Raw genomic sequence first — 15,601 nt, forward strand, 5'->3', positions numbered from 1 at the left:
TTTTGGTAACACTTTTCACTTTACATGAAAAAGCATAATGTTGATCTGGAAGCCGTGCGCTATTGAGAGCATCCTGGGCTTCTCTACTGGCGTGTAAAATCTGGACAAGAACCTCAGAAGCTTGACATTTTTTGGAGTGGCGAACAGGTCTATTAAACATGCCCCCAAATGGTCCAGTATCTGACTGAATTCTGAAGTGCTCAGGCTCCACTCTCCTGGCCTTCTTGTGTATCTGCTCAGATAGTCTGCCATGATGTTGAATGTGCTGGGTGGACAGGGACAGAGGACGAGCTTCTGCCCAATGAAAGGCAACCTTTGCCTCGTTGTGGGCTGCTTGATTCTTCTTGCTTGTTCAAGAATGCCTTCACCACAATACTGTCTGTTCTGTTCAGGATGTTGCTGTTGTACATTGGAAATGAACCGGTTGAACAGCGTGGACCTCAAGCTAATTTACTGAATGGGCCTTTTCTGATTTCATCCAGGTCACTTGGACTATGAAACCAAGACAGTGGGCTCTCCACTGTAGTTCATGCTATTCTCTGAAGCTTCTGTAAGGAGACTCTGTTGCAGAGACTGGCAGTATTTGTCCAATGGAGCAGAGAGGTTCTGAGTGGGGGAAGCAGGGAGAGGACCAGAGACCTTTTCCTGGAGACGTTCAATTCATATGGCTGGAGAAAGTACTGGAGGGGACGTGAGTGAAAATGTTCCCACGGGACTAAGGGGAGGCAAGATATCATCAGATCCAGCAAATGAGCTAGGGACATAAGAGAGGTAGACGTCTTGTGTGCAAAGAACTTTGCATCCCTTCAGATTTTCAGGGCTGGAAAGACCATTGCCAACTGAGGATCTAGTAAGGCACCTAGATGGAATAAATGTAATCCTCATGTGTAAAGAAAGAAGGAAAACCTCCTTTTGATTTGTCTTTTATCATCTTTGTGTGGGGGTGGGGGTGTTTGGCATTGCCTTCTTTTTATATTTGGTCTCCACTAGCACATCTTTGAAGGCATGGTCCCTCAAAAGGTGTTTCTCTTTGTGGGGAACCGTAGCCAAACTGGAAGATGCAGCTGCATTCCAGGGCTTGATCTATGGGGCTCTTGTGATGCCACTGTGGTTCCATCACCTGAGTGGTATGTTTCTGGGCAAGAGAAGTGCTTTTCTTACCATGAAGTGGAATTTCCCATTCTGCCTTTACCAGTATGCCACAAAGGACACTGGGAGAGGAGCCTCTCTGCAAGATGTTTTTTTTTCCTCAGGGAACACAGATGCACCACAAGCTGAATTCTCAGGCACTGTATTGGTGGGTGTTTGGTCAGAGAGACTGGAGTGCTGGAACCTCAGAGTAGACAGCACCTTGGTTAACAATGGGAGAAAATTATCGGAGCTGAATAAACAATTTCTGGCAAGTCCTTCCTGCTGAGCAGTCTGATCACTCAGACTGGGCAGAGGAGGGAACCACTTCTCTGTCTATTAACACATTCCTTTTCTCCATATGAGGAGAGAGAGGCACTTTCTACTTTATCAGGAGAGGACGGTGGCAGGAAAGAAGGTGCTCAAGTAGAACTAGCCAGAAGACTGGCATGCTTCATTTTCTCCAATGCTGATGCTGTAACTGCAGCTTCAGGAGGGCATGACTTTGAACTTTCCTGGAAGTAGGTTGGCAGAACTGCAATGTGCCCTGAATCTCCCCCAGAACTGGAGCTTTGAACTTGTTAACGAAAGAGTCTATATTAAAGAGGAGCATCTGAAACACTGCTGGAAGCAACCAAAGCTGGAAACAAGACAGTTCAAAATGGCTGCCATGAAATGGACCTACAAATTGCCGCTGCCCTCAGAATGCCTCATGAGCTGGGGAGGCGCTCTCTGGAATTTGTTTGTTTGTTTGTTTGTTTTGGAGGAAGTGCATGTAGAAATGTCAGGCTTTTTCTTTTGAAAATGGCTCGCCCCCCCCCCCCCCCGGTTTTGGCAGAAAATAGCCTCGGCCTCTTCAACTCCAGGGCACTGCAAATTTTTGTGCTGCTGTTCCACATCCTCTGCATTGATGACTTCAACTCCTTGCTTGCCACCAACATGGAAAAGGTTTGGGACTGAGCCTGAGGTACAAGAGGTATCTTGAAGCACTTCCTGCCCACCAATGCAGATGTTTCGGAGCTGAGCCTGAGGAGCAAGACTCCTTTCCACAGAAGTCTGAATTAATTTTCCCTTCTGATGCCACTGCTGTATTGACCGGGATTATACCAGTTTTTTTCACCTCAGTCTAACACTAGCTGAAGTGGTGACGGGTGACCCCAGACCATACAAAACCTCAGGAGGCAATACTGCAGGGATGGTGTGGTGATCCAGAAAATGAAACCCACTGCCCACCACCAACACAGCTGGAGAGAGAAGCCACATGGATGTGTGTCGCAAGTGATTTACCCACTGAGGAAAAAAGGGTTTAAAAAAAAGAGAAAAAAAGCTCAAAGGAATATAGTGGAGATGTATAGGAGGAGTGAATACCTCTTTTTTTTAAAGAGAAAACAAAAATGAGAAATTTGAAAGAAAGGAATATTACAGAAGACCCCAAAGATGAAGTGAGATATCAAAGGCCAAAAAAAGGAGAAAGCAAGAAGTAAGGCAAAGACAGAAGAAGTAAACTGGGAGAAGCATGACTGTTAAGTCTTTTCCAATTCACTTCTTCTGTCTGGACTGGGCTGAGAAAGGAATTAACCTTTTCCTGGATGCCTCCTTCCCATAGGCCAAGAAAGGAAATTTGCCATCTCAACTCATATCAAAGTTAAATTCTTGGCTTGCACATTAAAAGCATCAGTGGAGGCCATTTCAGTCCTCCAGATTCCCAAGAGAAGGAAGACAGTGGAAGGGAAGACTCCTAGCTACTTTCTGAGGGGGTTGTGGTGAGCCAAATGTGGGGAGGGGTACAAGCCATGTTAGGCCTTCAGTTTGCAGTTCCCCTGGACTGACTTACTGCATGTCCCTAAACAAGCTTACTCTGAATGCAGAACTAAAGACTTCCACAGAAGTTAATCCTCACTATCTTAGTTCCAAGAATGGTTATATAATTGTAAAGCCAAAAATCCTACTGTTGTTTGCATGAGGTGTTCACAACTTGCTCCAGATAATTGTGGCTAATCAATGAGGTGCTGGGGTGCATCTCAGTTGTACAGTTGGGATTGTGACAGGGCAAGCAACTGGAATGCAGCTCCACACTTCATTAATTAACCAGGGCAGGTCACACAAACTTTGCACAAACGTCTAAAAGATTTTGCCCTAACTGTCACTGAAAGTAGCATGAGCTTTTATGCAGAATGTGATTAAGACTTAACATTTGGAAGATATATTCTATATTTCCCATTAAGAATACGTCTACAAGCCTTGCAAAAAATATATGTTTCATCGCAGCTTACCAGGATGATTTAAAACAATGTTACCTGGCTGTTGAGGTTCTTCAGCTTCAGTGGATTCCTATAAGACAACAGTGCCTCATTAGATGTCACTGTTCCTTCCAAAGGTACAAATTAGCTACAGTCAGACAAATTAGCTACAGTCAGATAGCAACCTGCCTGGTCCCCTCTCCTCCTCCAGCCCAGCTACAAGAGGGTTCAAAGGCTTTTGCTTCTATTTTCCATTAAGCTTTGATTAATTGGCTTCATGAACCATAATTGGAACATGGCTAGTTTCAAACAAAACACAGCTAATATTATTCATATTTTGTCAGTCCAGGTAATGCTACAAGCTAGGGGCAAAGAAACATGAAAGTGAAATATTCCAAGCTTTTCTCTACAAGCTCCAGCAAAGGAGGAGGGAAGGGATATAAGCCTGAGGCCTGTTGTGGCTTTTCCTCCCCATGTTAAACCAAGGTTTCATGTGACCTCCAAACAAATTATTGTTCTTAGCTTCTTCTTCGAACTCTTCCACAGTGTAGTCTGCCCCAGGGAGGTCATGTATCTTGAAAACACAGGACTGCAACTTTAATCACATGATGCACATACCTACCTGAGTCTAAGGGTCAATCAACAGTGTGAGATTTTTTTAATAACCATCCTTATAACTGGAATGGTAATTTCCAAACTTTGCACACTCCTCTCCTCCTCCTCCTCTTTGGCTGTTTGACGAATCTCTGGCAGGAGCAGAGGGTTCCCTGCCCTGCCTCCTTGGCTGAGCACCCACTCAGACAAGGAGGCAGGACAGGCAAACCTATGCTTCTTCCTGGGAATGGTTGAACAGCTGAAGAGGAGGAGAGGAGCATGGTCTGACTGGTTACCGGGTCACTGGCTGGGGAGGCGGTGGAAGGGAGCATGCAGCATCTCTGGCGCCACATGTACAAACCAGCACCAACTGCCAAACTGAGGTTTGTGCCCATCTGTAGTCTCTGCTGCTCCTAATATCCTTTCTGAGAAACTGCACTTTAATTCCAAGGATTCTCTGGAATGCTTTCTCAGAAATAAAATACCATGAGTAATATTTGAAAAGCATGTCTATGTCTTAACAAAAATAGCACCTAATCAATATATGGAAGGCCAGCCACCATAATCCCTAGACAGTGGGGCCAATTCTCCACTCATGCTGATGGGAGTAGTAGCGCCAGCTCGACAGTTACAACTGAAAATATCTGGAGGCCATCAGGTTGGGGAAGGTTGACCTAGACAAAGGGTGCACAACATTTTGCCTCTAGCGTTGGCTGAGCAGGGAGAGAGGAGGGAAGGAAGACCATCGGTATGTGAACACACAAATGAACAAATGCACCTCAGTCCATCAAAAGATAAGGCTGCCTCTTCTGAGAAATACAGGCACTCCTCACTTAATGACCAAGTTCTGTTCCTACAACTAGGTCGATAAGCAAAGTGGTCAATAAGCGAGGAGCAACAATACTGCATATAGAAGTAATAAACAACATGCTGTCAAGAAGGGCATGGTGAAGATGCAAGCACACATTTCCAAGGGTTACAAAGGATCAGAAATCTGAGGGGGGTCTTCAGACAGGTAGGTCATTAAGAGATGGGTTTCTGTAGTTTCTACCATCATGGTAGCTCATTTCTGACCCTACTATTACAGTAATTGCTTCTGCACTGATGTACCCACAGAAGATCCAAGAGAACTCACATTTTCCATGGCAATTAACTGTCACAGCAACTGGAATGTAGTGCATAGCGGAAGATCTAGGTCATGCAAATCTGTAAGGAGTGGAATGGTATGTTTACACGCACCTGCTTTGGAGGATGTGCTTCTCTTGAGGGCTCATTCTCAACTGTTGCTGCTACTGGAGGTAGGGAAACAGCAAGCCTTATTTTTTTCCCTCCTGACACATCAAGTTCATGAGTCTTTCTGTTCAGGACACTCTGTCTCACTAAAGTGCAAAACAGGAAACCATAATGAAAAGTAAGTAGATCTTAGACCTTCTGGTATAGAACAAACACAACACAAATGAAGCTGCCTTAGAGCAACTGCTGCTCTTGACACCCTTCTAGCTCAGTATCATCCATAACCTGACAGCACCTTTCCAAGGTATCAAACAATAGGTTTTCCCACCCAACTTCTACTGGCTGAAATCCAGCAGTAAGCTGCAACTAGAGTAGGCCTATTGAATCACTAGGAATTTGGTGAGCCAACTCCTCTAAGTTCTATTGATTCAACAGGCCTACTCTATTTCCAACTTATTTCTGAATGTTGGCCAATAATTGGATAATTAAAAGCCTGCTGTTTAGAGTCACAATTAAAGCTACATCATGTTGGTTCCAGGTTCACAAAGCTAAGAAATTAAAAGCAAAGGCTGATAGATTAAAGTATGTGCCACATGATCAGGGATGATAGTGTATCATGTCACAAATTGTGCTTCCTTACAACTGTACACAATTCCACTTTGTTTTGGTCTTTCAAGCCCAAATATAAGGGAGTATTGTGGAATATCCTGGTCCAGCATTGCCTTATGAAGTAGCTGAATTTTACCACATATTGCTAGAGCAAGCACTTCTCCTATGAGCTGATGACATGCATATTTGTAGCTGACACCAACAGCTGACAGGAAAGCTCCAAAACTGGGAGATGCAAAACCAGCAAAGATGCCCTAGGCCTACACTGCCTTATGAAGCAGCTGAGTTTTGCTGTATTGCTAGAGCAACCTCCAGTCAAGAAACTGGCAAAGGAGGGGATAGGTTTCAGTTGCACTGTGAAATCAAGGCCTGTTAGCTTGTGCCTGGGTTGAATGGTGCAAAAGGAGGGGCATGCAGTGCCAGTTAACTTAGAGGCTAAATCAGGTGGATTATCTGACTGGGAAAAAATCTTCCATGTCATAAAACACTATTTCCTGGTACCATGTAAATTAAGTGAGACTGCTTTCAGCTGGAAAGCAGAGAGGGGAAAAGAGGAAAGTTACTCTAGGAAAAAGTTACTCTTTTCTGAAACATTTGTGGCAACTCAAGACGGATTGGTGGATTATGCTTGAAAGATCTGGAAGATAGATGATGGGTGAAGAAATCGTCAGGGGATTGGTCTTAGCTTATTTATTTGTTTGTTTGTTTGTTTTATATGCGACATTTTTCCCAATAAGGGACCCAAAGGGGCTCACAACATTAAAATTCACACAATAAGTTAAATATTAAAAGATAAATTAAACAATATATAATTTAAAATACAATTAAAAGATTAAAACTTGAAATAAAAAAGATTAAAAAATTCTGCTAAAATGGGGTTCAGAGAACCAGTTATAATTGTTAGAAGCCTGCCTGAAGAGATGGGTCTTCAGCTTTTTTTCAAAAGGATGAAAGGGAAGAGGCCACCCTGATCTCCCAAGGGAGAGTATTCCATAGCCTGGGAGCTGCTACAGAGAAGGTCCTCTCTCATGTCCCCATCAGCTGTGCTTCTGTTGGCAATGGAACTGAGAGGAGGGTCTATTCTGCTGATCTTAATCGCCGAGAAGGCACATATAGGGAGATAGCTGTTTAGTGCTTTATAGGTAATGACCAGCACTTTGATTTGGGTGTGGAAACGGACTTGTAGCCAGCGCCGTTCTTGTAACAGGTGTATTATATGCTCCCTGTAGTTGGCCCCAGCCGGTAGTCTGGATGCAGAGTTTTGCACCAGCTGAAGTTTCTAAACCATCTTCAAAGGCAGTCCCACACAGAGTGTGTTACAGCAATTCAAACAGGATGTAACTAAGGCATGTGCCACTGTCGCCAAATCCAGCATCTCAAGGAATGGGCACAGCTGGCACACCAGCTTTAGCTGTGCAAATGCACTCCTGAGAACTGGATGCCCAGTTCTTAGCCACCGCTGAGAACTGGGCATCCAAGCTTAGGGATTAATCCAGGAGTAAACCCAAGCTGCAGACCTGAGTCTTTTTTGGGGGGGGGTAACCCCATCCAGCACAGGTAGTATCCCTATTCCCTCATCTGCCTTCCGACTAACCAGGAGCACCTCTGTCTTGTCTGGATTAAGTTTCAGCTTGTTTGCCCTCATCCAGCCCATCACTGATGCCAGGCACTGGTTTAGAGTCAAGACAGCTTCCCTGGAATTAGGTGGAAAGGAGAGATAAGAGTTGGGTGTCATCCACGTACTGGTGACGCCGAACCCCAAAACTCCAGGCAACCTCTCCCAGCGGTTTCATGTAGACGTTAAAAAGCATGGGTGACAAAGCAGGACCCTGAGGAACGCCACAGGCCAATGGGCTGAACACTCAGAGGTCAAGGCTTCCCATCTTTGGAGGTCCATTTCTAAGGCCTTCAGATCCCGCTTGCAGATATCCTTGTATCGCAGCTGTGGTCTTTCTCTGGGACGCTTTCCCTGCACTAATTCGCCATACAGATCTTTTGGTATCCAACTGTCAGCCATTCTCACGACATGCCCAAGCCAATGTAGACATTGCTATTTCAGTAATGTATACATGCTAAAAATTCCAGCTCATTCTAGGACTACTCTATTTGGAACTTTGTCCTGCCGTCGTCATCATTTAGTTGTGTCCGACTCTTCGTGACCCCATGGACCAGAGCACACCAGGCCCTCATATCTTCCACTGCCTCCCGGAGTTGTGTCAAATTCATGTTGGTTGCTTCGATGACACTTGTCCTGCCAGGTGATGCCAAAAATGAGTCGGAGACAACGCATACGGAACATGTTCAGCTTCCCCTCCTGCCATGCACAATGGCTCCAGGACTCACTGCAGTACAGGAGTGTACTCAGGACACAGGCTCTATAGACCTGGATCTTGGCATAGCTTCTCTTAGGAGAATGTTATATTCACCTCCTATTTTGCTATTTGATTTACTTTCTCCACATGTTCTGGAATTACAGTCTCATTAAGTAGTGTAGGGTAGTGAGCTTTTAAAAGTTTTATGTGGGAACTGTTCTAGAATTGGCTTGCTTTTGAATTTTTTTAAAATTTATATTTGCTTTATAAAAAGTTACTCTCTTTGAAAGATCCATGGCAGCTTAAGACTGGGTTGGTGAATTACACTCAAAAGGTCTGCTACTGAACTTTTTGGAACGACCTTTTTGAAACTGTTTCACTTTTTCTTTTCTGAATTATTGAACCATCTTTAATAAAATAATTAAAATTTCAGCGCACTTTTCTTATTTTGGGTAGAGAGAGTTGATTGGCACTAAAGAAGGGCTTTATCTCATTCCCTACTGGATCCTGTGCATTTTGCTGTTGTTTTAAGCGTTCTTACCTTGCAGGGTTGGCATGCAGGCTAACACATGTAACCTTGTGCAATTTTGGTAACTCCCTGGAGCACTGTACAGTCAGGGAGACTTTGAGTACTGCCAGGGGACCAGATGGATTTCCCCCAGTCAGTAGCACACCTAGCCCTCCTGGAAGTCACCCACACCAGGAAAGTCTGGGTTGTGTGGCTGAATTGTTTGTGCGGACCTCTCTGTCCTGACCATAACGTTGACATCTCCAACCTGGGGCGCTTAACATGGCCAGACAGAAGTTTAGCAAGAGGTTAATCCTTTTGTGTGGCATCCATATTTATGTTTACCAGCTCCGCCCCCCCAGCAAAGAAAAAACACATCTTAAACATTGAGTAAGAGCCCTTAAAAGACAAACACAGTATCTCTGTTCAGGCCTTACTTACTTCCCTTTATCCTAGGCATGAGCAGGGGACTGCCCTGTGCTGCCCCCCTCTCTTCTGAAGTGGAGATCACCTTTACTGCAGTCATAATTTCCACACTCAAAAGAAGGTAGCTTGTGGCTGGGTCAGCACAGTGCTCCTAATATGCACTGGACCTCAGAACTGGCCCTACAATTAAGCAGTGATGGATGCAACTGCCTTACACTGCAAAAGCTGAGTATCATAAAGAAACATCAACCAGGATTTCTATTTATGATACTGAAAACCAGGATGTCTATGATCAGAGAGGTCTCAGCCTTGAGAAGTGGGCACCGTGACTTCGGGCAGGGTGCCCTTCCTCTGTCAGCGAAAGACCTTGGCTGTCCTCTGTTGGATGTAACCAGCTTCTTGGAAGATAAGGTAATAACAAGAAATGAATTTCAGATGAGTTTATGAACTCCAACTCCTCCTCCCACCCTCCTTCCAAACAAGCCAGGAGGGCAGGACCTAACAGGAACTGAGAATCTAAACATTTCCACGAAAAGCCAAACCTAGAATAGATTTCTAGATTCTTTTTTATTCCCGATCTTCCCTTCCCCTTCCTCCCCCCCCCCCGCCCCGCGCGCCCTCCGCCACCCTCTTGACATCTTCAGCTGATACTGGCTCAGCCCTCCTCATTTCTCTTAAACGAAACCTCTTCTGTTCACCAATTCCGGGGGAGTGCGTTGCTCTTTCTCTTTCCTATAAACGGAAACGTTTGCTGTTCGGAGGGCGGGTTTTTGTTTGTTTGGAGCTGGAAGTTTCCTTTCCTAAACTGCTATTCATATCCTGTGCGCCGGGAAACGTTCCTAATTCTCCAATTAAGAGTAAACCGAGTGTCCGTTTTAAAGGGCATTAAAAAATTAGCGGGCACGCAACCTACAGAAGTCTATATACGTGATCCCCTCAAAATCTGTTCCTTTTCCACACGTTTTGTTTCTAAGGCCGGGCACCAGGGGAAAAAAAACCCCGACCAGACAGACAAAACCCGATCGTTTGCAACAGGGTGACAACCACAATCTCCAAAGTCGAAAAATCTATACTGTACTGTACTCCGCTAGGAGTAAGCCCTATACTCAGCGAGTTTTACTTTTGTGTAGACGTGGAACACGCCCTCCCTCTCAGACGGATCTGGTCCCTCTGAAAGCCACTAGCACACAAGAGGGTTTGGTTACCCCAAGAATTAGCTGCCCATTTGGGATGATGATCCCGCCTGTATCACACTCACCGTCTTCCTCAGCAAAGTACACGGTGATCTGGTTCTCCCGGCCGGTTTCCGCGTGGATTATTTTACATTCTCCTCCGCCCGATCTCTTCCGACTCTGAAAATACGACGTGAGCTTATATTTCAGATTTTTGGCGAATTTGCCGCCCCAATCTCCCTCCACAATTACGGGGTAACTATAGGCGGCATCTCCCTCGGCCATTTTGCCTGGAGGGAGAATAGTCGAGCTCAAAAGCGAAACCGCGCGCATGGCGAGAAGAAGGGAGCCTTTTACTTTCGATTTTCTTTTCTCGGAAAAGGGTTCCGCCCTTCCTTGCTGGGCATAACAACAGTACAGTACTCTGAACTACCAGAGGGTCAGTCGCACTGAAGGATACCCCGTGTGGTGCAATGTAGTGGATGGAGTCCGGGGCGCAGGTAGATCTAGGTTCGAATGGGCAAACCATCCCTTAAATATCTCACTTACCTTGAAAAGTCCTATTAGGGGGCGTTAAAAAGCCGCTTACGGCATGAGGACACATAAAAATCAGGTTGAATGCAGTAGGACTTACTTCTGAGTAAATATCTACAGGAATCCCTTATTCCATTTCCTGCTTAGTATGCACCAAGATTAGGGCTCGAAAACCGTTGCCTTTGTGACAGCTGCTCTTTGAAATGTAAGAAGTAACGCTGATTCAAGGTGGCATCAGCGTAGGTGCGGAGTTCTATACTAATACTGTAAATAAATAAATAAATAAATAAATAAATAAATAAATAAATAAATAAATAAATAAATAAAAGCGACCTGAGCTTGGGAAGGAGTGTTCCTATGTCAGCCGTTTGATTAGTTCCGGCACCTTTTGTTTTAGAAATCACATGTTCACTAGCTCAAATGCTCCCTTTGATTGCTTCCATGCTGTTTTTCTTCCCTTAAATGTTCTTTTTTTTCTCTCTACAGGAAAGTACCAAAAGAGTATTGAAAAGAGTCAAAAGGGAGAAGCCAAAACAAATCTTTCCTCTGGAGGAAGTACTGTGGAATTGAGACGGGGACAAATCAAACAATGTTTTTTAAGTACTTTGGGGGGCTGGGGTTGCAGCCTCTTTTGTGTTTTAATTCCAGATTGCATTCTTTCTCTAAAACAGGAAATTGCGAGCATTATATTTAGAAAGTGTCACCAGATTCAGGTCAGAGATCATGGATAGGAGAGATCCCTGACAACATTGGTTCATGCATGGGTAAATGTCAAACATCGCTTACTGTAATGCTTTCTGCATGGGACTGCGAAGACAGTAAGGAAACTCCAGCAGACCACCTCCTCCTTGGACCCTTGCCCGGCCTGGCTAATCAAAGCAGCCAGGCCGAAAACAACTGAATGGGCCACAGCAATAATAAATGGGTCTTTCCTTGAGGGCAGATTCCCATCTGCCCTCAAGGAGACACTCATTAGGCCCATACGAAAGAAACCTAGTTTGGCGGCGGACGAAATTGGCAATTATAGGCCCGTCGCCAATATTTCTTTCATGAGCAAAGTGGTGGAGAGGGTGGTGGCAGACCAGCTTCAGGCACTCCTGGATGAATCAGATGCACTGGATCCATTCCAGTCGGGCTTCAGGCCGCGCCACGGGACAGAGACGGCATTGGTTGCCCTGTATGATGACCTGCTGAGGGAGGCCGACAGGGGCAAAACGTCTCTGTTGGTCCTCCTTGATATTTCGGCGGCCTTTGATACCGTCGACCACGGTATCCTCCTGGGGAGGCTCTCCGAGCTGGGAATCGGTGGCCTGGCGTTAGCCTGGCTCCGTTCCTTCTTGGAGGACCGCCCCCAGAGAGTTCAGCTTGGGGAGAATGTCTCGGCCCCGTGGAGCTCCAATTGTGGGGTTCCGCAGGGATCGATTATCTCCCCAATGCTATTTAACATCTATATGAGGCCGCTAGCGGGGATCATCAGGGGGTGTGGAGCGATGTGTCATCAGTATGCTGATGACACCCAGCTCTACATCTCCTTTTTGCCAACTGCAGGTGATGCCGTCCTGACCCTCCAGCGCTGCCTGGAGACTATACTGGAATGGATGCAGGTAAACGGCCTGCGGCTGAACCCGGACAAGACGGAAGTCCTGAGGGTGGGCCCCCCCATAGTTGGTGGCCTGGTTGGCCCTCTCTCTTTTGGGGGGGGGCGACCTTGGCCCCGGCGAGCGGGGTCTGCAGCCTGGGCATACATTTGGACCCGACGCTCACCATGGAAACACAGGTGATGTCGGTCGTCCGCTCCGCCTACTTCCATCTTTGGCGGATTGCCCGGCTGAGGCCCTATCTCGACACGGGGGCCCTCACTACCTTAGTACATGCACTTGTAATCTCAAGATTAGATCACTGCAACGCGCTCTACGTGGGGCTACCTTTGAGGCTGATACGGAAACTTCAGATGGTGCAGAATGCAGCAGCCAGACTCCTCACCGGAGGGAGAAAATATCATCACATCTCCCCCATCCTGGCTAGACTGCACTGGCTGCCCATTCGTTTCCGTATCGACTTCAAAGTTTTAATGCTCACTTATAAGGCCCTAAACGGTTTGGGACCTCGATACTTGGCGGAACGCCTTCACCCACCAAGTTCTACCCGAACCACCCGCGCGAGCCAGGAGGTGAGGCTGAGGAGCCTGATGCCGAGGGAGGCCCGGAGGGAGAAGACAAGAAACCGGGCCTTCTCGGCGGTGGCTCCTCGCCTTTGGAACAATCTCCCCCCTGAGATTCGCGCGGCCCCTTCGCTGGGTACATTTAAAACTCAATTAAAAACATGGCTTTATGTCAAGGCCTTCCCTCCTGCCAGCATCTAAGCTAATTTAAATTATTTCTTTCTTCTTTTCCTATTTATTATTTATGATTATTATGTTCTGTTATTGACATTTTGCACTTATGTTATTATAATTGTATACCTTTTGTGTTAGCCGCTCAGAGTGGTACCGACTTACCAGATGGGCGGGATATAAATCAAATAAATAAATAAATAAATAAATAAATTAAAGTGTGGCAGCCAGATTGACTTCTAGCTCATGTAAATTTGACTATATCTCCCTGATCTTGGCTTGCTTGCATTGGCTCTGTTAGTTTCTGTAGCAGATTGAAGGTGCTGGTTTTGACATATGTACAGTCAAAACCATAACAGTTTTGGACCTTGATACCTGTCAGAGCCTCTCTTTCAAAGAACAGCTACCTGTTTCACCTGGTCCTCCCAGGATCGCTGCTTGGGGTGGGGAACACCAAGAGAGGTGAGAAAAATGTATCCTGTGAAGCAGGCTGTCACATTCCTGCCTGTCCCTTGGTTGTTTCACCAAGCAAAGGCACAAGCTACGTGTCATTCAGCTTTATTCACTATTAATGACAGAGATTTGGGGAAAGTATCATTTAAGAACCAAGTAGAATTTGTTTATTGTTACAGGTTATAAAAGTCCAGTCAATGTCATCAACTGTCAGCTAAACAACTTCCTTCGTCCACTCTCAACCCCTTACATTTTTCCCTCTCTCCCTTTTTCTTTCCCCCACTTAACTCCGCCCCTACCAACTCATATTGGTGCATGGAAATATCAACATAAATATTCATAAGCAGGGTGACTGCTAGATAGGCATTCCCCATGGTGGCCCCACCTTTGTGGGATAGACTTCCAATGGAGGAATGCCAGGCCCCCTCCCTCCAAAGTTTCAGGAAATTGGTGAAGGCAGAGCTGTACAAGAGAGGCTTTCAACCACATACTTCCCTGAAATTTATTAATGATCTATAATTTACCGTATGTGCTATATTAATTTGGTTATGTTTTGACTCTATTTGCTGTGGAGTAGAGGTTGGTGGGATTAATATTTTTTATACTTTTATGTTTCTTCTGTAAACTGCCCAGAGTCATAGTTTTCACTGAATCAGGCAATATAGAAATTTCATAAAGAAAGAAAGAATTAAAAAGTTGAATACTTTGATGAAATGGAGGACCAGAGAATAGAGTAATCCAAAGCTGTGGTTTAGTTAAGGTATTTGGTTGGATAGCTCAGTGAGTTGCGTACCTGGCTTTTGAGCTGTAGGCTGGGAATTTAATTCCCCACTGTGCCTCCTAGATTCCAGAAGAGCCAGGCTTGGACAAGCTGCACATTCCTGGGATACTCCCAGAAGAAGGGACTGGTAGACCCCTACTTGAGTATTTTCTTTTTAACCTAGAAAACTCTGAGATGGGGCACCCAAAGTCCAGATTGACTAGACTGCTTGTTGTTGGTGATGATTACATTCTGTTTATCACAGGGCGGTGCCATAGTTTGGAGTGCCTAATTTAGAACAGTTTTCACTAATGATTGTGTGATGTCATTTATGTCAAGGAAACTTCAAGTCTTCTGGTCTCCCTTTTTTCCATATTTCCAAACAATCATTATTAGCTTGGAATCTTCCGTGGGACAACTGGTCTGTTCAGACTCTCAATAGAGAACTGGCATTCCAATGAATCCAGATGCAGTGGAGGTCAGAGAGATAAAGTAGGGAGCAGGTGAAAATTCCCACTCTGCATCTTTTCTCTCCAAACCAAGTCCAAGATATTTTTGCTGCCTGAGGCAAAAGACGAGAGGGTACTCCTCTGCCTATCTCCATTTACAGAGCCATCTAGATTCAATGGGCCCTGCATCACACCTAAGGGTAGCAGGTTAGTTTGAGGGTGAAGGACTTGTAACGTGGTACCTGCAACCCTGCTCTCCAAAAGAAGATAGAGACAGAGGTCCTTGGTGGAACAGTTGAAGAGCCATTGCCTAAGGATGCATTATAAGGTTGGTTCTGATTGCCTTGATTCTTAATCCATTTCTCCTTTTCTTCTTGTTAACGGGGCCCCAACACATAACCACCAAGCACCCTGCTAAACAGAGATTAAAGGTGACTCTGTTCTGCTGTCTTGCAAAAGATGTTAATGTGTCTGTGCGCCAGTGGTGCTACAGAAGGAAAATAGCTAGCAATGCTCCGAGTGAGAAGCACCCTTTTTCTCATATACTTGTAGCTTCAGGTTTGTGGGAGACTCTAGGACAATATGTCCTAAGTGGGTCCCCTTTTCTGTGTGGGTGCCCCATATTCCTGCTGCTGCCTTCTCCAGAAACAACTGCATAGATTGGAAGCAGAGATGGGCACTTACTATGGTTTGTCCGATGGAGCCCATAGGTATTGTGTGGGTGCCGCAGGCTTCCCTGCCCTGCCTCCTCCTCTGAGTTGGCAGAAAGGTGGAAGAAAGTGGGGGCCAGAATCCAGGGCACCCACACAGACACCTGTAGGTCTGATCTGAAAAACTGTGCTGAACCATGG

At 45.5% G+C, this 15,601-nt stretch overlaps 1 protein-coding gene across 2 annotated transcripts in view; it reads right to left on the bottom strand.

The window, feature by feature from the left end:
- The window catches only part of LOC110071837 (protein mono-ADP-ribosyltransferase PARP14), a 44,127-nt gene extending 33,557 nt beyond the window's left edge, over window positions 1-10,570 (bottom strand). The window contains exons 1-3 of one of the 2 annotated variants that reach the window (XM_020779566.3): window positions 10,309-10,570; window positions 5,202-5,341; window positions 3,426-3,459 (exon numbers count right to left, since the gene is read on the bottom strand). In XM_020779566.3, the coding sequence (XP_020635225.3) occupies window positions 3,426-3,459; window positions 5,202-5,341; window positions 10,309-10,555 (421 nt within the window). In that variant the 5' untranslated portion in view covers window positions 10,556-10,570. Of the gene's footprint in view, window positions 1-3,401; window positions 3,460-5,201; window positions 5,342-10,308 lie in introns of both variants that reach the window. The other variant, XM_020779565.3, reaches the window with a different exon arrangement.
- Window positions 10,571-15,601: the final 5,031 nt, after the last annotated feature.

Source organism: Pogona vitticeps, chromosome 1, assembly GCF_051106095.1.
Source record: "Pogona vitticeps strain Pit_001003342236 chromosome 1, PviZW2.1, whole genome shotgun sequence".
In the NCBI taxonomy this organism is placed as follows: Eukaryota; Metazoa; Chordata; class Lepidosauria; order Squamata; family Agamidae; genus Pogona; species Pogona vitticeps.